Raw genomic sequence first — 26124 nt, forward strand, 5'->3', positions numbered from 1 at the left:
TACTTTGTCACAATGGTTCTCTCAAGTGATGCTGTGTCTTAATTTGGAGAAAATTAGAAGTCGAACCTTTGAACCTTTATTTGATTTTGAGAAGAGATGGGGCTCATTTGCTCATTATTATCATTTCAGTTAACTGATAGATTTCCTCCATGATCTAAGTGTAAATTTTTTTCTGATATATCTTTCTTTCTTGTTGGCAGTTTGCTGTTTACTTTTAGCAGCTTTCTGTCTGATGCATGGCTCCGGGGTTGTGCCCTCAATGGGTTTCTTTTTTTCTCACTATTCTTGCTTAGCAGGGGTTTTTTTTATTCACAAAAAAATTTTCAATCTTTAAGATAATTTCTTTTTTTTTGGAGGCATTGTAAGTGTTGTTACTTCGACGTACTTGTGTTGTTTTTGAATAATAATAATAATAAAAGATTTGAAAAGAATCACTTTGTAAACTTAAATCACCAGACCAAATAACCACAACACAAAAGATTGTTACTTATATTTTCACCAGTTTATTTCTTCAAGCTTAGCTGGCGAGGGAACTTGGTCCCGACAACAGGGGGAGAAGTGATCTCATCCCTCTGGCGGTTCAAACAAGTTCACTGTTCAACTTCCAGAATTGTTACAATTTATAAGGCCACTGATACAGAAGAACAGCTTGATAAAGATTCCAGCCAAGTCAATGGACTATTGATACAAAAGAACTGAAGCCGTGAATTCTTCTGTTCCCTCAGTGCCAATACTCACTCAGACCACTTCTCCAATTTATAAAAGCGAAATAGAAGATCATGCATTGGCCCAGTTACATCACGTAAAACTGGAGTTGGAAATTGGTTTTCAATTCTGTTTAGTCTTTCTATTGAATCATTGAATAGAAGGGTATCCAGTTGTCAGAATTAATAATGAATGCACTCTTGACAACCTAATTATGTCATTCATTGTACAATATCAGATCCAAAATCATTCTGTACTATTGCTGGATTGAATTAAATTTTTGTATGTATTTGGACAATGCAACTGGAAGAAATGTTCCATTAATGATCCACTTCCAGCAGCAACTTTTATTTTCTTGTGTTTATTCATGAAGTTCCAGACATGTGCTCCATACGTATCTGAAAAGACCTGTTCTATATGCTCCTTTTTCCAGGGAGCAAAGTACTTCTGCCATGCTGGATATGGGACTGGATAGAAACGTTTTGAGATCCATATAGAGATGCCATTGCATTCCTTGCCAATGAAGGTGGCTAGTTCAGTGGTATTGCACCATCTCTTCAGCACACGGGTGATCAGTTGAGGACCTTGTTGACCCCAAACATGACCAATGTAATGAGTCACAAAATCTTCCATGCAATTCCACAAAAAGGTATGATGCTTCTGATAGAAACCCATTGCTCCATTACTGAAAACATTTGGGCTTTGTGGACAGGTAAAGTTATCAAACGGCATAGACCTCAGTGATATAATGTCAGTATCCAGGTAGATTCCTCCATATTTCCAGATCAACACTAACCTGCAGCCATCAGCAAGTACATGAGTCCAAAACCTCTCTTTTTGTGGATTTACCTACAGTATAAATGACAAGAAAAGTTTAATCCATTAACTGAGTATTTCAGTGATAATAAAGAACTGTATTTAGCATCAGGAAGAGAAATATAGATGTAGAAATAATGAGAAAGGAAATTAAGATAATAGTCAACTACAAAGGAAGTTCTAGTTGGGTGTCTCACAAAGGAGGAACACCAGCTCTTCTGCTGTCAAAGGCACATAGTGAAGGCATTATGAATTCTATTAATATCAGTATCAGAATCTGGTTTATTATCGGCATGTGTTCTGAGTCTTGTTAAATTACCAGCAGCCGCAATACATAATATTGAAGAAAAGATCAATCAATCAATCAATTACAGTATATGTATATTGAATAGATTAAAAATTGTGCAAAAACAGAAATAATATATGTAGGACTCTCAGTACCCGTAACAGTGGTGTTAACTGTTCAGACTAACAATATAGCTTCTCTGTATTGTTATAATGAAATAGCTTCTCTGTAATGCGGTGATGGGTTTCTGTGTCTGGTATGTTTGGGTTATGACTGTAGATAAGGGGGGAACTAACCAATGGAGAATTGTTATGCTATCTTGTATGTGTGAGCTGAGCGGGAGTTCACGGTCTTTTCCGGGAGGAGGACGAGGAGGACGGACGTGTGAGGAGCAGACAGCAGTTCCAGGGCAATGGATACTGGACGTTGGCGGTTCAGACGGTGAATGAAGGCTCAGAAGGTCGTAGTGGATGGAACTGGAGGCCTGAGCTTCAACCTATTAAAATATTATGTGCACAAACTGATAAACTTACTTATTTGGTGCATTTAGATTATCTGTTTCTACTAACCCATCACTAAGAGAAAACTATAAAGTTGCAACTATTTAATCGCTTTTGGGTGCATTGTCTGATATTTGTATTGCGAGCGTGTACTGGGGGGGCATTACTCCGTATTTACACCGAAGTATTGCACTATTGGCGGGGTGACGGCGGTTCACCCTAGGCAAACAGGGGCCAACTGGGGTGTCATTTGTAGGGGTTTCTCGTCTGGGTTTGAATTTGTCACATATGGTGTAATTCGCCCCGGTTTAAACGACGGGAGATGGATTCGGATAAGATTGAACTCTGATGTGAGATCGAGGACATACCATTTACTCATGTCTGCGTATTAAGTGGGGTGCACATGCATACCTCAGGCAAAGTGTTAATTCGATGCTTGAGTACGGTTAGAGATATGTGTTAGTGCAGATTGGTGCTGACGTCTCGGTGGTGGGACTGCCACCATCTCTGTGACCTCAGTGACAGGGGCGTGCATATTGTCTCAGCGGAAAGGTTTGATGGGACACCTGAGGAGTTGCCAGTAGCTGGGGGCGGAGATTTTCGAGAGCGGGTCCTATCATTTTTGAAGGATGAAGGATGAGGGTGTCGTGAAACTTAGAGGAGACTCAGTGAGGGAACGGCCTGGAGTCTCTGGGAAAACACGTTCCCAGCAATGTGCCACGGGACCCCTGAGTGGAGAAGAGCCAATCCCAGAAGGATTGGTGGGACCCAGATCCAGTGTGTCAATCCGGATAGAGGGAATAGATGCAAAAGCCATACTAAACACGGGGTCACAGGTCACGCTATTGTACTATTCGTTCTATGATCAGTATTTGTCACATTCACCCCTGACATCCTTCAATGCCCTGGAAATTTGGGGTATCAGTGCTGGTCAGTACCCATACAATGGTTATTTGTCCATGAGGCTGAAGTTCCTCGAGGCCGAGGTGGGAGTGTCTGAGGTTCATGAGGCCTTGGCACTGGTTTGCCTGGACCCAGTTGTGACTAGAGTTGTGTCAATTCTGATAGGGACCAACACCCCTATTGTGCAGAAACTCCTGGGGGCTTTCAAGGAGAAGACGGGTGAGGACTGTCAGTGCACCCGGTGTTCCATGCTGCCTTTAAAGATGTGGGTGGTCGCCACGGGTGGGACACGGTATTGGAAAGAGGAACTGTATGGTGTGCCCAGTCGAAGCCCAGGGTGGTACGGCCCAGTGAAGTAACGAGAGTGGTGGGGATCCCCAGATACCCCAGAGTGCCTGAGGGTGAAGCCTTTTTAGTGGACAGTCTAGAGGATCTCGAGGGGGAATCGAGATTCCCAGCTGGGGTGCTGGTGAGGCCTGAGCTACAGAAGCTCTCGGTGGTGAAGGCACGCCGGGTGGCGGTGAACATCAGGAACACCACACAACGGGAGATCACTTTTAAACGAGGAATGCCCCTGGCGCATTTGTTCCCAGTGACGGTGATGCATAGTGCCCCCGTGAGGCTCGCAGGAGGAGAACCATTGGAAAACAGGGATAAGTTGACCGCTGGGGTGTTTAACTTTGGGGCCTCACCTGTGCCAGAGAGTTGGAAGCGGAGGATGGTGGAGAAGATGTTGATGAGTTTGACTTGGGCTGTTTCAGGAGCACTCGCCACACCATCCGGGTGACTGAAGACATCCCATTTCGAGAAAGGTCGCGATGATGGGCCCCTGCAGATGTGGACGATGTGCGGCAACATTTGTGTAAGTTGAAGGAAGCTGGGATAATTTTGGAGTCCCGCAGCCCTTATGTGTCCCCGATAGTCATGGCCAGGAAGAAAAATGGGAAGATTCATGTGTATGTGGACTATAGGACCCTGAATATGTGCACCATCCCTGACCAGTATACGGTCCCCAGGGTCAAAGACATGCTGGCCTGTCTGAGTGAGGCAAAGTGGTTCAGTGTGTTGGATTTGAGGAGTGGATATTTCTAGATCCCAATGAGTGAGGCGGATCAGGAGAAGATGGCCTTTATATGTCCTCTGGGATTTTACCAGTTTGAAAGGATGCCCCAAGGCATATTGGGGGCTCCTGCCACCTTCCAGAGGGTCATGGAGAAGACCGTGGGGAATATGAACTTGCTTGAAGTGCTGGTATATTTGGACAACCTGATAGTATTTGGATCCACCTTGGAAGAACACGAAGCGAGGCTACTGAAGGTGCTCAACCGGCTGAAGGATGAAGGGTTAAAACTTTACTGGACAAGTGCCCGTTTTGCCAGATGTTTGTTAGGTATGTTGGACATATAATCTCACAGAACAGGGTAGTTACAGACCCGAGTAAAATCAAAGCAGCGACCACCTGGCCGAGACCCCAGACTGTGAGCATTCTGTGCTCGTTCTTGGGGTTCTGTGGATATTACTGGAGATTCGTGAAGGGCTATGCCAAGGTGAGCCATCCCTTGAACCAGCCTCTGCATGGCTAACCCCCTCTGGGACAGAAAGGGAAAGGGAGAGGAGGACGGAAGGCTGGAGAATATTTGAACCCGGCAGAGCCCTTCAGACAGAGATGGGATGACCGATGTGAGGCGGCTTTTCGGTCCCTTAAGGAGACGCTGATTCAGGGGCCGGTGCTGGCTTTTGCGGAACCCCGGTTGCCCTATGTGCTACACACCAATACTAGTCGGGAGGGGTTAGGGGTGGTCTTGTATCAGGATCAGGGTGCCGGGCTGAGGCCGGTAGCATTTGTCAGCCGGAGTTTGTCACCCTCCGAGAGGAACTACCCCAGCCACAAGTTGGAGTTTCTGGCATTGAAATGGGCGGTAGTGGATAAGCTGAGTGACTATCTCTACGGGGCCAAGTTTGAGGGACAGACGGACAACAACCCGCTTACCTACATCCTGACCTCGGCGAAACTGGACGCCACCGGTCATCGTTGGTTGGCCGCCCTGTCTGCATATGACTTTCACCTGAAGTACCGGCCGGGGAGCCGGAATGTCGATGCAGATGCTCTGTCTTCATGGAAGCATGAGGACCTGGAGGGGGACGAGGAGTGGGAGAGCGTTCCTGCATCCGGAGTGAAGGCCATGTGTCAGTTTGCTATAACCGCGCAGACCGAGGAAAAGGAGCGGCCAGAGTGTGTGGTGGACCCATTGGGGGCATCCGATGATGCCCTACCCCTAGTTGACTGTGACATGTCGGCTCTGAAGACCCCACAGCTGCCAGAGTTGAGTCCTGGGGAAATTGCAGCTGCTCAGCGAGATGACCCTGGCATTGGCGCTATTTGGGACGCAGTTGAAAAGGGGGACGTGGCCTGGGTGGAGAAGACACAACATGGCTCAGTGCCTCTGTTACTGAGAGAGTGGCCTCGGTTGAGGTTGAAGAACCAAATGTTATACCGGGTAACGTCACCCCCGGACCGACCTCGGAGTTGGCAGCTGGTCCTGCCTGGGAAGTATCGGAGGGTTGTGATGAGGTCACTGCATGATGACTCTGGACACTTGGGGGTGGAGAAGACCTATGGATTGCTGAAGGACTGGTTTTATTGGCCCTGAATGAGGTCGGAGGTCGACGAGTATTGCAAGTCCTGCATATGTTGCATACGCCGGAAGACACTGCCTGTGCAGGCTGCTCCGTTGTCGCACTTGCAGAGTGCGGGGCCTTTGGACCTGGTGTGTATGGATTTCCTGGCCATAGAACCTGATACCAGCAACACGGCGAATGTCCTAGTCATCACCGATCATTACACCAGGCATGTTCAAGCATTCCCCACCAAGGATTAGAGGGCGACTACAGTGGCAAGAGTGCTATGGGAGAAGTATTTTGTGCATTATGGCCTTCCCCGACGGATACACAGTGACCAGGGACAGGACTTTGAGAGTAAGCTCATCTATGAGTTACTGGATATGCTGGGGATTGAGAAATCGAGGACCATCCCATATCATCCACAGGACGATCCCCAGCCAGAGAGGTTTAATCGGACTTTTTTAGACATGCTCGGGACTCTGGAGATCAGCAAAAAGAGTCGATGGAGTCAACATATTGGACATCTGGTTCACTGCTACAACTGGCCCTTCCCCCACTGGGTTAGAGGGGGTAAGGGGGGCTAGTGATGGGCTGTTGGGAGTAGCACAGGGCATTGGTGAGGAGGATGTGGGGCCCGAGCAAGAGATAGAGGGTTGCGAGGTGCAGAAGGGTTTGGGTGACCGCTTTCAGGAGGGTTCGCCTCATAGTTTCCATGAGTATTCTGTAGTGTCCGAAGTGGAGGAGGTAGAAGAGGGAGTGCGCAGGTATCAGAGAAGTAGGCGCCCCCCAGATAGGTTGGTCTATGTTGCACCTGGGGAACAGGGTGTGATCTCCACTGTTTTAGGGAGTTATGTCACTGCTTTCTGCACCTGGGTTGGGCTTTGTGCTTTGCAGGAAGGGTTGGCAAATTATCTGAGCGTCATGAGGGCTTGACTAAATTTAGTAGGGGGAGAATGTAGGACTCTCAGTACCCGTAACAGTGGTGTTAACTGTTCAGGCTAACAAAATGGCTTCTCTGTATTGTTATAATGAAATGGCTTCTCTGTAATGCTGTAATGAGTTCCTGTGTCAGGAATGTTTGGGTTCTGACTACCGATAAGGGGGAAAATAACCAATGGAGAATTGTTATGCTATCTTGCATGTGTGAGCTGAGCGGGAGTTCATGGTCTTTTTCAGGAGGAGAACGAGGAGGACGGACGTGTGTGGAGCAGACAGCGGTTCCAGGGCGGCAGATACTGGATGTCGGTGGTTCGGACGGTGGCCGAAGGCTCGGAAGGTCGTTGTGGATGGAACTGGAGGCGTGAGCTACAACATATTAAAATATTATGTGCACAAACTGATAAACTTATTTATTTGTGCCTTTAGATTATCTGTTTCTACTAACCCACCACTAAGAGAAAACTACAAAGTTGCAACTATTTACTCGCTTTTGGGTGCATTGTCTGATATTTGTATTGCGTGCTTTTACTGGGGGGGGGGCATTACTCCGTATTTACACCGACGTATTGCACTATTGGTGGGGCGATGGTGGTTCACCCTAGGCGAACGGGGGCCAATTGGGGTCACGGAGGCTACATATATATATTAAAAAATGTGAGGTAGCATTCATGGGTTAAATGTCCATTTAGGAATCACATGGCAGAGGGAAAGAAGCTGTTCCTGAATCACTGAGTGTGTGCCCTTAGGCTTCTGTACCTGCTACCTGATGGTAACAGTGAGAGAAGGGCATCCTTGGGTGCTGGGGATTCTTAATAATGGACGCTACCTTTCTGAGGCACCGCTGCTTGAAGATGTCCTGAGTACTTTGTACGCTAGTACCCAAGATGGCGCTGACTAAATTTATGACCCTCTGCAGCTTCTTTCAGTCCTGTGCAGTAGTCCCACATCCCTTCAAACTTCTAATGAAGTGTAGTCACTGTCTTGCCTTTTTTTATAGCTGCAGAAATATGGTGAGACCAGGTTAGCTCCTCAAAGATCTTGACACTCAGGAACTTGAACCTGCTCACTCTCTTCACTTCTGATCCTTTATGAGGATTGGTATGTGCTCCTTCGTCTTACCCTTCCTGAAGTCTACAATCAGCTCTTTTGTCTTACTGACATTGAGTGCAAGGTTGTTGCTGCAACACTACTCCACTAGACGGTATATCTCGCTCATGTACGCCCTGTCATCTCCATCTGATATTCTACCAACAGTGGATGTATCATCAGCAAATTTATACATGGTATTTGAGCTATGCCTAGCCACACAGTTATGGTATAGAGAGAGTAGAACATTGGGCTAAGCACACACCGCTGAGATGCACCAGTGTTGGTCGTCAGCGAGGAGGAGGTATTATCACCAATCCGCACAGATTGTGGTTTTCCTGTTAGGAAGTTGAGGATCCAATTACAGAGGGAGGTACAGAGGCCCAAGTTCTATAGCTTATCAATCAGGATAGTGAGAATGATGGTATTAAATGCTGAGCTATAGTCGATGAACAGCATCCTGACATAGGTTTCGGGTTGTCCAAGTGGTCTAAAGCCATGTAAAGAGCCATTGAGATTGCATCTGCCATTGACCTACTGTGTGCTGAGCCAGGAGTTCAGTCTAGTCATGACCAAACTCTCCAAGCATTTCATCACAGTTGATGTGAGTGCTGCTGGGTGATAGCCATCAAGGCAGCTCGCATTATTATTTTAGGCACTGTTATAATTGTTGCCTCTTTGAAGCAAGTGGGAACTTCCACCCTTAGTAGTGAGAAGTTGAAAATGTCCTTGAATACTCCCACCAGTTGGTTGGCACAGGTTTTCAGAGCCTTACCTGGTACTCCATCAGGACCTTCAGTCTTGCAAGTGGTCACCCTCTTTAAAGACAGGGGTTAAAACTAACTCTCATATCCTAATCGGTATTTGAATAGTCTTGAATTTTTTTAACTTATATTTCTCAATATATACACAAAAAGGATGGGAGAATGTTGAGTTCTGTCAACTAGGACTATGTAAGCATTTAGTAGGGATGTGCTTTTTCCCTTGTACGCACGTACATACTGGGTGAGAAAGGGGATTGTGGGATGAAAACGTGGAGGCCCTCTGGTATTGAACTGAGACACTGAAAATAAAGTTGCTTAAACAAAATAAAATCATATCTTTGTTGTTCGGGCATTAACACTGACCTTGGCATCAACAACTTCCCTAAAATATTCACTCACTGTAACGTGCTGGAAGATATTTAAATACTAACTCTATGCTCCAGAGGACTATGCTGTGACTAACTGAAGATATTATGACTCTTTATGAGGTAGATTTGCAGTACTTGTGTCTTGTGTGCTGTTTCTTTAAGAAGTTTTCTGAGTTGTGTGGATATGTGGGCTCCCACTGTCATCCATCATCTTTTGACTTTAGGTTTTGGACCACATGTTGGAAGTTTCATTATGGAATTAACTCGAACACCTATTACCACCAGTAATCATCTTCCATCATACAGCACCTTTGCATGTACATAGAGGAAAAATTTCTGCACTTTGGTCATGTGAGAAGGGAAGTCATTATTTATAGAAGTTCCTTATCTATCTTCCAGGTGCTCAATTGCTCCTTCAGGTCAAGCAACAAATTATCTGTATTTCTACCAATTTTTGTGCACTGCATCAGGATTCTTGTCTTTCTACACTGGAGAATCCAAAGCCAGATTAGGCAAGTGACTGTTGTACAGTGTATCTCTGCTGTCTTCGATTGAGACCCAAGGTGTCAAGTTTAAATTTTTAATCACATTAATTTTCTCCACTTGCTTTGTACAGCACTGCCTTGTCTCAAAATATACCATGTACCTTTCCCTTTGGTGTCCATTAGCATGTCTGCCCTGCCTCCAACATCTGGCCTGCAGTAAAATGCTCTCAGATACAACACACTGGTTTAAACGTAAAGAATAGGCGAGGCAATGTTTGTCAATGTGGCAATGCCTTTCACTGCATCCAGTACTTCTGCCCTAGATATTTATTTCCCATCATTCCTACCGATACTCTACAATAAATCAGGGGTGTCAAACTGACTTTAGGTCATGGGCCAGATTGAGCAAAATGCAGCTTCATGCGGGCCGGATCAGTCGGACGCGTGCGAATGCAGCTTTCGTTGCCTCTGTTTTTTCAGCCTGCTCTCATGTGTCTACTATAACTACAAAGTGTTTCACTTTACAAATTCCGTTTCTTATGAAGAAGACTGCCGAGCAAGACTGCCGAATAAACACTAAAAACCCTGAAAACCTGGTACCTGAATAAACTCAGCATTAGCCATATCATATGCCATAGGCGCTTTGATTACTGGGGTCAGCTTTAATAGTAATTAGATATTATCTCGTGGGCCAAAGATAATTCCACCGCGGGCCGAATTTGGCCCGTGGGCCTTGAGTTTGACATATATGCTCTACATTCATTTAAAAACAAGTTAATTTGAGTCAAACACTGAGCTTACCAAACAAAATCAGATATTTCTGTTGATTACCTTTTGATACCAGCTTTTCAATGGAGTGTCTTCGAACAGTTCAGTGACATTCAAGGGTAGAATCGTGACATTCCTCACTGAGGAGAGCAAAGGGATTCCTTTGTACTCAGGCTGTGGATACTGGCTCAAGTTGCCACTGAATCCCTTCATGAAGTAATAGATTGGTTTGTCTGGGTTTCGGAGAGCAGCAGACTCCACTGAACACACCATTAATGGTGTCGGCTCTACGTTGTCAGTTGACTCCACAAACATAATCCCGGGATTCTGGTATAAGAATGCAAGATCAGGAACATCTTTTTCAGAACCAGATTCGTCTTTTAGATGCAATATTCTAAGCATGTACCTTTGAATGGAATAATAGCCTTCTAAATCCCAGCATCTGTACAACATGCCTGCAGTTGCAAATATTAAGACAAGGAAATATCCTTTCTTCATGGAGATCATAATGTGGAGCTGAGATGGTTTGTCAAATGTTCCTGCAAAACAAAGATGCATGTTCTGTTTTCAATATTGACTACATGAACTAAGACATACTTAGATTTATAGAAAAGGAAGACAAATTCATCCTGTTATTGATGGCAGCAATTTTTCTTTAACAAAACACGTTTAAAAGAAACTGGCAAATTATGAATCCCCTGCATTTACTGTTCTGAAGTATTGGGATCTAGAATTAAGGACCCAAAGACAAAGTTATCATGAAAGTTTTGAGCTGATCAGACATAGGATTTATAACATAAAAATAGACAAAGCTGCCGGTCACATGCAACTGTGGAAACAGAGCTCACGATCCAGGTTGAAAACCCATTGTCAGAAATGCAGTGAGAGAAAAGTTAGTTTTATGTGTTTAGAAAGTGCAGGGGTGGGATGGAGTGGACTCTGATGTGGATTAGACAATGGAAATAACATTTGACAAAAGAGAAATAGGGTAGGGGCAAGATACTGACTCTTCCTCTCTCACTATAACCTACTCCCTCCTGAACCCGCAGCATTCCTCTCTGAAAGGACAGTGATAATACCATTCTTTTCCTGACAAAGTGCTACAGGTCTAGTTCAGTGAATTGTTTGCTAACTTGCAGAGATCAAATGTCAGCTCTCAGGCATGTCATTACACGTCCACTGGATCATGACACAATCATACCGTCACCAATCATCAAGCAATCAATGCTTCTCTCTCTCTCTCGATCTTGTTATGAACCCCATAACTGGGTCACTTACCAGCAAAGATAGAGAGGTCCATTGAAGTCTGATGGTACTATTTTTAAATGTTTTTATTTATAAAGGGGCACAAAAGTAAGGTTAATACAAACATTCAGATAATATATGTCGTCAATACTCAATCTAAAGCGCGGGTATAGTAATAATCAACAATAAGAAGTAGCTCTATCGTTTTGTCTAGGGGTAAATTATTGTCCGATGGAAATATCAAAGTCTCTCGAGTTCATGCAGGCTTTTTGCCTTTTGGGAACCGCTGGGTTTCACGTGTTGGAGAGAGAGAGATTTTTGGTGAGAAAAATAAACTTGCCAGCCTTTTGGACTCAAATCATTGAATCGGGAACGTGGGTTCCCCGTTGTCAGTTCGAAGTCCTTTTCAGTGTTATCAGCCACTCGCTCCCCAGGCTAGGGGAAACAAACCACACGTGGCTTCCGAATAGCTTCCCGTTATCACGGGAGCGATGAGCGATGGTGTCTCCTTCTGGTGCGTCGCTAGGGTACAGCCTCCTTGATGCACCATCAATAACTCACGCTGAGACGTAGGAAGTGAGGTATCGGCTTTTATTGACTGGAAGAATGAACAACACTACATCCTGGGGAATGAGCAGGGCAACAGGCCACAGTCACCTTTATACAGGGGTCTGTGGGAGGAGCCACAGGAGCAGTCAGCAGGGTCTGTGGGAGGAGCCACAGGAGCAGCCCAGACAGGTATATGTAGTTCACCACACTCCTGCAGTCCCCTTTTTATCTTGACTTGCAGAGTTGTAGATGTCAATCAAGGTGGGGTGATACAATCCCCAACCCACATTGCCCGAGGGTGTCCATGTATCCCTGATAGCTGGCACGTAGTATAGAGTCGCAATCTACAAGGGTGTCTCCAAGAAACAATGGTCAAAATCCGTTGCATTGTCTCTCTGAGGATTCTCTCTCATTTCCTGGGTCCAAGACCCGAATTAATAGCGATCTTGCGATTCTCAGGAAGGAGGGGGCTGGGATCATAACACCTCCCCTCTTAAAAAACGTTTTTTACCAGCGGTTAAAAATGGATTCGTACAAAGTCTTACAGGATTTTAGAATCTAACACAATACACAAGCTTTTCTTTTCACTACAGAGCTATACAGTTATACATTTAATTCAGCATCTTAACAGGTAACGATTACAGTGGTACTTCCTTTAATATTTTTTTCCTCTTGTACCTGACTAAAGGCTGGTAGCATCAGATTTCAACTTAACAGGCAGGTTCCAAGGGGGTTGTCTTTGTTACTCACATGCTTTGTCAAAATCACGTACAGCCGGTTTTTCTATTTAAAAATGGCGCCCCCATTAACCATCACCTTTTTTCCGGTGAGTTCCTACGGGAGGAACTCGAGTAGTTTGGCGAGGGAAACTCATAGGAGTTAATTTATCAACACCGTGTCCCAGACTTAGGTCATTTCCACCCAATTCTTTAGTTTTCTCTTCAGGAACCGTCATGCTATTAGTTTTCAATTTAAGATCTGCAAGCGATCCCTCTTTGTTCAAACAGCATTTTGAATTCTGCTGTTTCACACCACACCCTTGAATAACAATAGTGTGTGGGGCCCCAGCAGCTCCCGCCTTACTCTGTAAGTGATCTGCAGGGTTTAAATTTTCTTCATTCGGTTTGGGAACTACAAACTTTCTGTTCCCTTCAATAATAATATTTATCCCCCCATGTTCGAGTTCCGCTTTAAGTTTCACCACCCCTTCATGTACAAACACCAGGGAACCCTCACTTCCCACAATTACCAGGGTTAACCCTGTCTTCACTGAACCCAGTCTATCTGACCCAAAAGGACAGACGTCTTGTTCAGCTGAATCAGATACCTCAGACCTTTTCTGAGCTCCGGGACTAGGTTCAGGACCACGTGCATCCCCGTCTTGGACACACTCAAATGGGACATTGACCTCTTCCAGGCTTTCAATACCCGTACCTTTTTCAAATTCCAAATTCTCTTGCTCCTCCCAGCTACTCTCTGGGCAACTCCCTTCCGGAGTAAACTCAACCCCGTGGGCTGAAACAACCTCATCTGCCAACCCAGCAGACCTCTCCAAGGTAATGGCATCCTTTTCATCTAGGACTGCCTTCATCTCATTATCGGGAACACCTTTATAACTCTCAACTTCTTCAAACAGGTCTGCCAAACCAGACAGATCATCCATGTCCAACTCTGGACCTTTTAACCGCTTTATCTGTTTCTCATCTTTATTTCCTACCTCTAGGACCTTTCTCTTCGCTAAGGGAAGATCTATCTCCTCTCCCTTACCCTCTTTCACTTCACTACTCCTCGTTTTACCACCCTCAGAACCCTCGTGGCACAGGGTCGGTAAAGACGTCTCGGCCAAATCAAAACTGCTCAGATTTAAACTGCTCTTGGGCTCAGCTGCCTTTTTTAACATGCTGCGAGTGACCGCGCATGCGGGATAGATCTTAGGATCTGACGGAGGGGCCTCAACCCACACAGGCTGGGTTGTCAGCTTCACGGCTGCACCCATCTCCCCACCCACTAGGTCGTTACCCAGAAGGACGTCCACGCCTTCCCCCGGCAACTCCGGCAGGACCCCCAGTTCCACTGGTCCCGACACCAACTCACAATCTAAAAGGACCCTATGCAAAGGCACCACTTCGGTCCATTTTCCTATGCCTCTCAGGGCTACCTCTCCCGTCTGAGGTCCGAATTTTAACACCTTACTGCTAATCAATGAAAGCTCCGCCGCCGTGTCTCTCCAAATCCGTACGGGAATTGGTGGGTCCCCCTCCCTCAAAGACACGGTTCCGTGTGACAGACAAATCTCAGACCCCTCTCGCACTCTGCCTACCCGGTACCCTCTTGCCGATTTTCTGATTACCACTGCACACCCGATAGGGACCGCTGCTTTCCCTTTTTCTGGCTCCTTCCTCGGAGCAGGGCATTTAGATGCAATATGTCCCACCTTTCCACAATTAAAACAGGTCAAACCAGGAAATCTCCAGTTTTCTGGCCTGTTATCCTCACTTCTTCCGCTAGCAGCTGGCTGAGTTTCTCCCTTAGCCGGCGGGCTTTCCCTACCGTTCCCACGGTCTCTCGGATAACTTTCTGGCGAGGAAAACTTTGTCTTCTGGGTTAGGGCATAGTCATCTGCGAACCTAGCAAATTCTGAGATGGACTTATTCGGCTTCTCATTCAAATACATCCGGGTCTCTTCCGGAACACAACCTTTAAATTCCTCAATCAAAAGTAACTCCCTGAGACGCCCATAATCCTCATCCACCTGTTCCGCAGTGCACCAACGATCCAAGAGCACACCCTTCTCATGGGCTAGCTCGGTTTGATACGTTTGATTCCACCCTTTCCTTAAATTTCTGAACTTTTGTCTATACGCCTCAGGTACCAATTCGTAAATCCGGAGAATTGCCTCCTTTATTTCGGCATAATTTCGAATGGAGGTACTACCCTCAACTCCCGACTAACATTAAACCTCTCCTCTCGATCTAACCCTAGATCTCTTCGCTCTTTCTTTAACTTCTCCATCTCCAAGTCATGTTCCCGCTGTTCTCGTCTCTCCTCATACTCTCTTTGCTTTTTGGCTCGTTCTCTCTCGTTCTCGGCTCATTCCCTCTCGTTCTCAGCTACTTCTAGCTCTTTTAGCTGAATTTCATGCTGTCTTTGCTTTTCAGCTTGGTCCTGCTCTTTTTCCACCTCTAACGCCTTTAGTTGGAGCTCCTGGTCCCGTTTCACCTCTAACTCCTTTATGTGGAACGCCTGCTCCCTTTCTCTCTCAGCCCCTTCCAGCTGCTTCATTTTAAATTCATGTTCCAACCTTAATTTCTCCAACTCTAGCTGATCCATTCCACTCGCTGGTACTGTTTCAGGGATATTTTCCACTACCTCAGCTTCAAACACATCCTTCCCAATGTAATACTGAGTTATGGCCCCTCGCACCTCCCGCTTTTTCATGGACGACCTCACTTCTGTGAGGTCCAATCCCTTCGCCAAATTTAACAAGTCTAATTTGGTGGCCGCCTCTAACAGTTGGGTTTTTCATAAATTCATCCACGTCCATCTTTGCTGGTTTCCCGTCTGGCTACCCGCGTACCAGATCCAATTTATTTATTTATTTATTTTTGACTTACAAACCCAATTCACTGCCCTCCCAATTAGGTTTCAAATCCCGGATGAGCCCCCACGTTGTTACGTATCCCGTAACTGGATCACTTACCAGCAAAGATAGAGAGGTCCACTGAAGTCTGATGGTACCATTTTTAAACGTTTTTATTTATAAAGGGGCACAAAAGGAATGTTAATACATATATTTTGATAACATACGTCGTCAATACTCAATCTAAAGCGCAGGTATAGTAATGATCAATCAGAATTAAGCTCTATCGTTGTCTAGGGGATATTATCTTGTCCATTTGGGAATATAACAGTCATTCAAAAGTCGGCAGGCTTCAGCTTTCTGGGAACCGCTGGGTTTCCCTTGTTGGAGAGAGAGAGAGAGATTGGAGAGAAAAGGAACACTTGCCCAGGTCCTTACGAAGCAAAGCTGTGGAATCAGGAGAGCAGGCTTTCCTGTTGTTAGTTAAAAGCGATTGTCCGTGATTCCAGCCACAGACTCCCGATTCGGAATCTAACGCACGTGGCTTCCTTCAAAATGGCTTCCCGCTACGACGGGATCGCTATCGTGTCTCCTTGGTGCGTCTAAAGGGGTCGTCCCCCCCAGACCCTCCTTTATACTTCCTCACGGGATGGCAGGTGTCAATCTCTCTCTCTTTCTTTCTTTCTTTCTTTTCAAATCTTTTTATTAATTTTTAAGAAAAACATAAGTAAAATATAAGTACAAAACATTTGAGAGTACATAATAGATTAATTAACAATCAAATATGTATTAATCAATACATAACATCTCCAAACTCATAGTATAATGTAAAGGAATTAAGAAAAAAGAAACCCCCCCCCAAAAAAAAACTAAAAACTAACCAACATGGGCAATTGCATAATGTTAAATACATACAGTAGTGCCGATGACTCCCAACCTCCATCCACACAATTCAGGATAGTAACAATAAGGTTCAGGATCAGACCATTTAATTCATATGAAAATGTTGAATAAATGGTCTCCAAGTTTCCTCAAATTTAACTGAAGAATCAAAAACCACACTTCTAATTTTTTCTAAACTCAAACAGGAAATAGTTTGAGAAAACCACTGAAATACAGTTGGAGGGTTAATTTCTTTCCAATTCAGTAAAATAGATCTTCTAGCCATTAGTGTAACAAATGCAATCATTCGTTGGGATGAAGTGGATAAACGCTTCTTATCTATCATTGGTAGACCAAAAATTGCGGTAAAAGGATGTGGTTGGAGATTAATATTTAAGACTCTTGAAATAATATTAAAAATATCTTTCCAATAGTTTTGTAAACAAGGACAAGACCAAAACATATGGGTCAACGAAGCAATATCAGAATGACATCTATCACAGGTTGGATTAACATAAGAATAAAATCGAGCAAGTTTATCTTTAGACATGTGAGCTCTATGTACAACCTTAAATTGTATTAGAGCATGTTTAGCACAGATAATGAGTTTACCAATGATAATTTTTTTTCCCATTGCTCAGTAGATATAGGGCAATGCAATTCTTCCTGCCATTCCTTCTTAATTTTTTCTGATATATCTGGTTGTACATTCATAATCATATTATAAATGATAGCTACTAAGCCCTTTTGACAAGGATTGAGGGCTAAAATTCTTTCTGTAATGTCCAATGGACATTCTTTTGAAAAAGACTTTAGTTCATTATATAGAAAATTTCTAACTTGTAAATATCTAAAAAAAATGGGTTTTAGATAAATTATATTTATTAGATAACTGTTCAAAGGACATAATGTTATCATCCAAAAACAGATCACAAAAGCATGTTATACCTTTTGTTTTCCATAAAAGAAAAGCTTGATCTATAGATGATGGTCGGAAAAAGTAGTTAGATATTATAGGACTTGACAGCATAAACTTATTCAAACCAAAACATTTACGAAATTGAAACCAGATTCGTAATGTATACTTGACTATAGGATTAGTTATCTGTTTATTCGTTTGAATAACGAAAAAGGAAGTGAAGATCCTAAGATTGAGATCAATGAGAAATCTTGCACAGATTTACATTCCAAATTTACCCATTGTGGGCCAGCAACTGTAGTCGATTCTTGTGTCCAAAATATCAAATACCGTATATTAACAGCCCAATAGTAAAATCTTAAATTTGGTAGAGCCAAGCCGCTCTCCTTCTTAGGCTTCTGTAAATATTTTTTACCTAGCCTAGGATTTTTGTTCTGCCACAAATACGAAGATATTTTAGAGTCAACCATATCAAAAAAAGATTTAGGAATAAAAATTGGTAATGCTTGAAATAGATATAGAAATTTAGGTAGTATCATCATCTTAATGGCATTAATTCTGCCTACCAAAGACAAAGATAGTGGGGACCACCTATTAGCAAGTTGCTTAATTTGATCTATTAAAGGCAAAAAATTAGTTTTAAATAAATCTTTATGTTTTTTAGTAATTTTAATACCTAAATAAGTAAAATAATCTGTAACAATTCTATATGGTACCTGATTATAAATTGAAGTATGCATATTTAATGGAAAAAGTTCACTCTTATTAAAATTCAATTTATATCCAGAAAAATTACTAAATTGAGCAAGCAAAGAAGAAATAGCAGGAATAGATCTTTCAGGGTCAGATATATATAATAACAAATCATCCGCATATAATGATACCTTATACATTGTCTCCCCACGGGTAATACCTAAAATATTGGGTGATTCACGAATGGCTATAGCCAAGGGTTCTAAAGCAATGTCAAATAATAAAGGGCTTAAAGGACAACCTTGCCTTGTACCCCGAAATAACTGAAAAAAAGGGGATCTTTGATTATTGGTGAAGACCGAAACTAAAGGTTTCTGATATATTAATTTAATCCATGATATAAATTTTGAACTAAAATTAAAATGTTGCAATGTATTAAATAAATATGACCATTCGACTCTATCAAATGCTTTTTCGGCATCTAAAGAGATGACACATTCTGGGATTTTAGATGAAGAGGTATAAACAATATTAATTAATTTTCTAATGTTAAAAGATGAATAGCGATTTTTAATAAATCCAGTCTGATCCTCAGAAATAATCCGAGGCAATATATTTTCTAATCTAATAGCCAAAATTTTACTAAGAATCTTAAAATCCGTATTCAGCAAAGATATAGGCCGATAGGATGCACATTCAGTAGGGTCTTTATCTTTTTTAAGAATTAAGGGAATAGAAGCTTCATAAAAAGATTGTGGTAGTTTACCTATACTTAATGCATCTTTAAAAATTTTACAAAGCCAAGGAGAAAGTATGGAAGAAAAGGATTTTAAAAATTCTGCAGAAAAACCATCTGGACCCGAAGCTTTACCTGAGTTCATTGAGAAAATAGCCTTTTCTATTTCAGACTCCGTAATAGGTGTGTCCAAAAATACACTATCCTCAACAGTTACTTTTGGAATATTCAATTTCCTTAAGAATTCATTCATTATAGAAGAGTCCTTAGTACATTCTGATTGATATAAGAAATTATAAAAATCTTGGAAGGCTTTATTTATCTCTTTATGATCAATCGTCAAAGTACCATCTTGTTTGTGAATCTTAGTAATTTGTCGCTTATCCGAAACAATTTTCAATTGGTTAGCTAGTAGTTTACCAGACTTATCTCCATATGTATAGAATTGAGCTTTCGATTTAATTAACTGACTTTCAATCGAGGAGGTTAATAATAAACTATGCTCCATTTGAAGTTCCACTCTTTCTTTATAAAGTTCTTTACTAGGGGTCAATGAGTAGATCTTGTCAATTGCCTTAATTTTATCAACTAATATTAATATTTTAGAATTAGTTCGTTTCCTAACTCCGGCAGAATATGAAATAATCTGTCCACGAATATATGCCTTAAAAGTATCCCACAAAATTCCACTAGAGATCTCTGCTGTAGAATTTATTGAGAAAAACAAATCAATTTGCTGTTTAATAAAGTTAACAAAGTCAGAGTCCTGCAGTAAAACAGGATTAAACCTCCAACCTTTAGTACTAATATATGAATCTGTCACCTTAATAGATAACTTCAAAGGTGCATGATCAGATATAGCAATAGAGTCATATTTACAATCCATAACATCTGTAAGTAAATGCTGATCAATGAAACAGTAATCAATTCTTGAGTAATTATGATACACATGGGAAAAGTATGAGAACTCTTTGTTATTAGGGTGTAGAAAACGCCAAATTTCACAAATAACTGAATCAATCATAAAAGGATTAATAAGAGAAGCCGATTTATTCGGAAAAGTTTGAGTGGGCTTGGATCTATCCATCAAAGGGTTTAGACAACAATTAAAATCCCCGCCCATTATCAATCTATATTGATTCAGATTAGGAAAGGATGTAAATAAGCATTTAAAAAATTCAGGACAGTCAGTATTTGGAGCATAAACATTAACTAAAACAACTTTTTGATTAAAAAGTAAACCAGTAATAAGCAAAAATCTACCTTGCGGATCTGAAATTGTTTCATGATGTATAAAAGCAGTTGATGAGTCTATAAAAATAGAAACACCTCTCACTTTGGCTTGCGAATTTGAGTGATACTGTTGGTCCTTCCAAAACCTAAACAACCGCTGACTATCCACCTTCCTTACATGAGTCTCTTGTACAAAAATAACATTAGCATTCATTCTATGGAATACTTTGAATACTTTTTTCCGTTTGATCGGATGATTTAAACCATTAGTATTCCAAGAAACAAAGTTAATAGTCTTATCCATATTGACAATATATATTACAGTTAACATATAGGTTTGAAAGAAAAGTGAACTCATGAACCCGGAAGAAGGAAGTAAGTTCAAAGGGAAACCGGAAGTCACAGCACTGCAGCCATTTTTGTAGTTTCATATAAGCCCATGAAATAAAACTAAGCAAAAAGCAAGCGAAAAAAAGAAAAAAAAAGAAAAAATCCCCCTCCCACCACCCTCAAAACCCCAGGAAAAAAGCCAAAAAGAGGCAAGCGAGCGATCTAATGCTAAAATTACCCCAACCAGCTCTCTCTCTCTACCAGCCCACTTTGCCCGAGGGCTTTACACGTGGTCTTCATGAGACAATAGTCAAGGTCGCCTTATTCGGCATCCCGGTGGAACGCGGTATTCAGCACGTCTCTCTTTCTCCCATTTCCTGTGTCTATTCAGCACGTCTCTCTCTCTCTTGGGTCATTGACCCCCCCTTCACTAGGGCTCTTGCGATTCTCACAAAGGAGGGGGCTGGAATCATAACACCTCCCCTCTTAAACGTTTTTTACCAGCGGTTAAAAACAGTGGTATAGAGTCCTACAGGATTTTTGAATCTACCACAATACACAAGCTTTTCTTTTCACAGAGTACTACTGTTATACATTCAAGTCAGTATCCAAACGGTTAACGATTACAGTGTCCCTTTCTTTAATATCTTAACATCGCGTACCGTACTAAAAATCTTGTAGCATCAGACTTTAATTCAATAACCACCTATTTTTTTTTTCAGCAACAAAACTAAGGAGGTGTGATCTTAGCTTAGGTGCATCTACAAAAGTTTATGCGAATACTAATCGTTTCGGTCGTTTCACTTCACAGGCAGGTCTCCAAAGGGGCTGTCTTTATTATGCACAGGCTTTGGCACAACCCTGTACAACTTGCTTTGCTGTTTAAAAATGTCATCCCCATTAACCGTCGCCTCTTTTCCGGTGAGTCGTCCCCCCCCCCGTGAGGAACTTGAGTAATTTGGCGTGGTGAGCTCCCGCCCATCTCGTTCCTCGAGGTCATCTTATCAACACCACTTAGACCATTTCCACCCAATTCTGTAATTTTCCCCAGGCGACTAGCCCTTTTGTCAGGACCATGCAGGCTGATGGGTTTCAGTTCGAACCTTTCCCTCAGGCCGCATTTGAATTTCGGCTTTTTCACAGCGCTCTCCAGAATAACAACAGCGGGTGGTGCACCTTTACATTCCAAATCAACCTGTAATCGATGCGCAGGCACCGAGTTACCAAGCCCTCGTTTCTGTAGCTTGGTTGCTTCTTCTGACACCAATCTAAACTTTAAATTTTCTTCATTCGATTTGGGAACTACAAACTTCCCGTTCCCTTCAATAATGATGTTTAATCCCCCATGGTCGAGTTCCACTTTAAGGTTCACCACCCCTTCGTGTACCAACACCTGGGAACCCTCCCTTCCCCCAATTACCAGGGGTAATCCTGTCTTCACTGAACCCAGTCCATCTGACCCACAGGGACTGCATTCCTTTTCAACTGAATCAAATACCTCAGACTTGTTCTGAGCTCCATTACTAGGTTCAGTACCACGTGCATCCACATCTTGGACACACTCAAACGGGACATCTGCCTCTCCCAGGCTTTCAATACCCGTACCCTTTTCAAATTCTAAATTCCCCTGATCCTCCCAGTTCCTCTCTGGGCAACGCCCTTCCAGAGTAAACTCAACCTCGCGGGCTGAAACAACCTCGTCTGCCAACCCAGCAGACCTCTCCAAGGTAATGGCATCCTTTTCATCTAGGACTGCCTTCATCTCATTATTGGGAACACCTTGATAACTCTCAACTTCTTCAAACAGGGCTGCCACCCCCGACAGATCATCCATGTCCAACTCTGGACCTTTTAACAGCTTTTTCCATCTCTCATCTTTATTTCCTACCTCTAGGACCTTTCTCTTTGCTAGGGGCAGTTCTAACTCCTCTCCCTTAACCCCTTTCACATTACTACTCTTCGGTTTACCACCCTCAGAACCCTTGTGGTACAGGGTCGGTAGGACCGTCTCGGCCAAATCAATACTGGCCAGATTTAAACTGCTCGCTTTCTCAGCTGCCTTTCTCGACAGGCTGCGAATGCTCGCGCCTGTGGTACAGACTGGAGATGCGAGGGGCGGGGCTTCAATCCTCACAGGCTGTTTGAGCCGTGTCATCCTTGTCCTATCCTTCCCCCCGGCTAAATCATTTCCGAGGAGGACGTCCACGTCAGTTCTCGAGAATTCTGATGGCACCCCTATTTCGACTGGTCCAGATACCAGCTCACAATCCATAATTACCTGATGTAGGGGCACCATTTCTATTCTTGTACCTATCCCCTTCACGGCGACCATTCCCCTTCTCCGACCGAAATCTAGTATCTCACGGCGGATCAACGACAGCTCCGCCCCGGTGTCTCGCCAGATTCGGACAGGAATGGGTGGGTCTCCCCCCTTCACGGACACGGTTCCGGGTGACAGCCAAGTCTCTGACCCTTCTCGTACTCTGTCTACCCGGGGCTCTCTTGTCGATTTACTGATTACCACGGCACACCCGATAGGGACCGCTGTTCTCCCTTTTTCTGGCTCCTTTCTCGGAGCAAAACACCTAGAGACAATATGTCCTCCCTTCCCACAATTAAAACAGTTCAAGCCCGGAAATCTCGGGCCGCCTGGCCTTTCCCCCTCAACCTTACCACTAGCTCCCGGCGGGACCTCTGCCTCAGCCGGCGGACTTTCTCGGTCGTTCCCACGGTCTCTCGGGTAACCTTTTGGCGAGGAAAACTTTGTCCTGTGGGTTAGGGCATATTCATCTGCGAACCTAGCAATTTCCGAGATGGACTTATTCGGCTTCTCATTCAAATACATCCGGATCTCCTCCGGAACACACCCTTTTTATTCCTCAATCAAAAATAACTCCCTGATACGCCCATAATCCCCGTCCACCTGTTCCGCGGTGCACCAACGGTCAAAGAGCACACCCTTTTCATAGGCTAGCTCGGTATACGTTTGATTCCACCTTTTCCGTAAATTTCTGAACCTTTGTCTATACGCCTCAGGTACTAGTTCGTAACTCCGGAGAATGGCCTCCTTTACTTTGGCATAATTCTCCGCTTCCCCTTCCTCGACGGCCAAGGCTGCATATGCTCGTTGTGCCTTCCCCTTTAACACACTTTGTAACAACGCCACCCACTGCTCTTTGGGCCACTTTTGATTTACTGCCACCTTTTCAAAAAGCAAGAAATAACTATCAACATCCGACTCTTCGAATGGAGGTACTACCCTCAACTCCCGACTAACATTAAACCTCTCCTCTCAATCTAACCCTAGATCTCTTCGCTCTTTCTTTAACTTCTCCATCTCCAAGTCACGTTCCCGCTGTTCTCGTCTCTCCTCATACTCTCTTTGCTTTTCGGCTCGTTCTCTCTCGTTCTCGGCTCGTTCCCTCTCGTTCTCGGCTACTTCTAGTTCTTTTAGCTGAATTTCATGCTGTCTTTGCTTTTCAGCTTGGTCCTGCTCTTTTTCCACGTCTAACGCCTTTAGTTGGAGCTCCTGGTCCCGTTTCACCTCTAACTCCTTTATGTGGAACGCCTGCTCCCTTTCTCTCTCAGCCCCTTCCAGCTGCTTCATTTTAAATTCATGTTCCAACCTTAATTTCTCCAACTCTAGCTGATCCATTCCACTCGCTGGTACTGTTTCAGGGATATTTTCCACTACCTCAGCTTCGAACACTTTCTTCCCAATGTAATACTGAGTTATGGCCCCTCGCACCTCCCGCTTTTTCATGGACGACCTCACTTCTGTGAGGTCCAATCCCTTCGCCAAATTTAACAAGTCTGATTTGGTGGCCACCTCTAGCACCTCCACAGTCGGGTTTTTCATAAATTCATCCACGTCCATCTTTGCTGGTTTCCCGTCTGGCTACCTGCATACCAGATCCAATTTATTTATTTATTTATTTTTGACTTACAAACCCAATTCACTGCCCTCCCAATTAGGTTTCAAATCCCGGTGGAATGCAGTTTTCAGCACGTCTCCCTCTCTCCCATTTCCTGTGTCTATTCAGCACGTCTCTCTCTCTCTTGGGTCATTGACCCCCCCTTCACTAGGGCTCTTGCGATTCTCACAAAGGAGGGGGCTGGTATCATAACAATGTGTAGCTGTGTCCATCCTAAGATTGCAAATGTTATCTCTGATTCTGTCAGTGAATTAACGCTGACAATTGCAGTGGATTTTTTCTTAACTGCTCTCAGATACCGGATGCAACATCGGCAGAGATTTCAACAGTCATTACTTGCCATCCCCGCTTCATCTCTAACCTGTTGATCATGCTGGCAGTCCACATGCAGAGGAAATACCTTCTTATTTCAACTTTTCTAGCTGACATGAAAGCCTGTGTCTTAAAGACAGCCTCTCTCACAGCTATCACTACTAATGCACCATCAATAACTCACTCTGAGACATAAAAGCGAGGTATCGGCTTTTATTGACTGGAAGAAGGAACGAGCAGTGAGTGACCACCATACTACATCCTGGAGACTGAGAGGCCGGGCTCAGACCTCCATCACCGTTATACAGGGGTCTTTGGGAGGAGCCACAGGAGCAGTCATCAGGGGGTGTGTCCAGACTGGTATATGTAGTTCACCACAACTACACTGAAAATATCACACAAAATTCCAGCTGAGTCACAGCATTAGGGACAGTTCTGATGAAGATTTGCTGTCATGATGTCACAAATGGTTGGCATGGATCTTCATCCATCATCCCATGGGATTAAGAGGAATAGACAGAGTGGACAGCAAGCGCTTCTTCCCCAGGGCACCACTGCTCAGTACAAGAGGACATGGCTGTAAGGTAAGGGGAGGGAAGTTCAAGGGGGGTATTAGAGGAAGGTTTTTTACTCAGAGTGGTTGGTGCGTGGAATGCACTGCCTGAGTCAGTGGTGGAGGCAGATACACTAGTGAAGTTTAAGAGACTACTAGACAGGTATATGGAGGAATTCAAGGTGGGGGGTTATATGGGAGGCAGGGTTTGAGAGTCAGCACAACATAGTGGGCTGAAGGGCCTGTAACGTGCTGTACTATTCTATGTTCTATGTTCTATTACCAAGGCAAACATGCATACCACTCCCAACCTGCACTGGCTTGTTAACTGTACAGACTGTGTTTGGTGCTTGAGAGATAAAAGAGATGATGAAAATCTGAAATACAGCTTAACATACCAGGGGAATGTGGGTCTGGCAGTACAAGTAGAATGGAAACCAGAAATTAATGATCCAATTCAGTGAAGCATCAGTATTACTTCAATACTCCTGATTGTTCTAATTTCTTTAATACTTTTAATGAGAAACATGGTGAAAGAAAACAAAACAAAACCAAAGCTATGTCTGAGTCATATTAATATACTAAACATCTTTTTCTTAATGACATGTTTTTTGTGCTTTTTGTTTTTGTGATGTCTGGGCATCAACACTCAAAATTGATATTAGAGTATTCCTGATGGTCAAAATGTTTTTCTTTGCCAAGCGTTGTAAAAACAGATCAGGTAATTGCTCAAATTTGAATCTATCCCCAGTTTGCTCACTGGCTGATGGTATCCAAAGAGATTAAGTTCATGAAAAATAAAACACATTTTCCCAAAATGAAAAGAAATCCCAACATAATTCAGAGAAAACATATTAAAATTCATTGGCACCTACCTGTTTTAAGTGGGATTCACTCATGCCACTCTGTGTGAAT

At 43.4% G+C, this 26124-nt stretch overlaps 1 protein-coding gene across 3 annotated transcripts; it reads right to left on the bottom strand.

The window, feature by feature from the left end:
- Window positions 1-507: 507 nt before the first annotated feature.
- LOC140725343 (alpha-1,4-N-acetylglucosaminyltransferase-like) lies at window positions 508-26124 on the bottom strand. Of its 3 annotated transcripts, XM_073040690.1 has the most exons (4): window positions 23083-23166; window positions 15338-16314; window positions 10306-10781; window positions 508-1554 (listed from the first exon to the last, which is right to left on the bottom strand). In XM_073040690.1, the coding sequence occupies exons 3-4, from the start codon at window positions 10747-10749 to the stop codon at window positions 952-954; spliced, it is 1047 nt and encodes a 348-aa protein (XP_072896791.1). In that variant the 5' UTR covers window positions 10750-10781; window positions 15338-16314; window positions 23083-23166; the 3' UTR covers window positions 508-951. The 3 variants fall into 3 exon arrangements, with proteins under 3 accessions (XP_072896791.1, XP_072896790.1, XP_072896789.1); XM_073040689.1 differs by lacking the exons at window positions 15338-16314; window positions 23083-23166 and adding an exon at window positions 26085-26124; XM_073040688.1 differs by lacking the exon at window positions 15338-16314 and having other exon boundaries at window positions 23083-23838.

This window comes from Hemitrygon akajei, chromosome 3, assembly GCF_048418815.1.
Source record: "Hemitrygon akajei chromosome 3, sHemAka1.3, whole genome shotgun sequence".
Lineage (NCBI taxonomy): Eukaryota > Metazoa > Chordata > Chondrichthyes > Myliobatiformes > Dasyatidae > Hemitrygon > Hemitrygon akajei.

What these genes read in the sequence shown, in the direction of transcription:
- LOC140725343 (XM_073040688.1), bottom strand. Translation starts at nt 23,254, where the DNA reads ATGTATTTGAATGAGAAGCCGAATAAGTCCATCTCGGAAATTGCTAGG. An exon ending in GGTCCCGCCGGGAGCTAGTG is followed by an intron (nt 10,782 to 23,082) that starts GTAAGGTTGAGG and finishes TTTGTTTTGCAG; the next exon opens with GAACATTTGACAAACCATCT. An exon ending in TGAAAAGCTGGTATCAAAAG is followed by an intron (nt 1,555 to 10,305) that starts GTAATCAACAGA and finishes TTTATACTGTAG; the next exon opens with GTAAATCCACAAAAAGAGAG.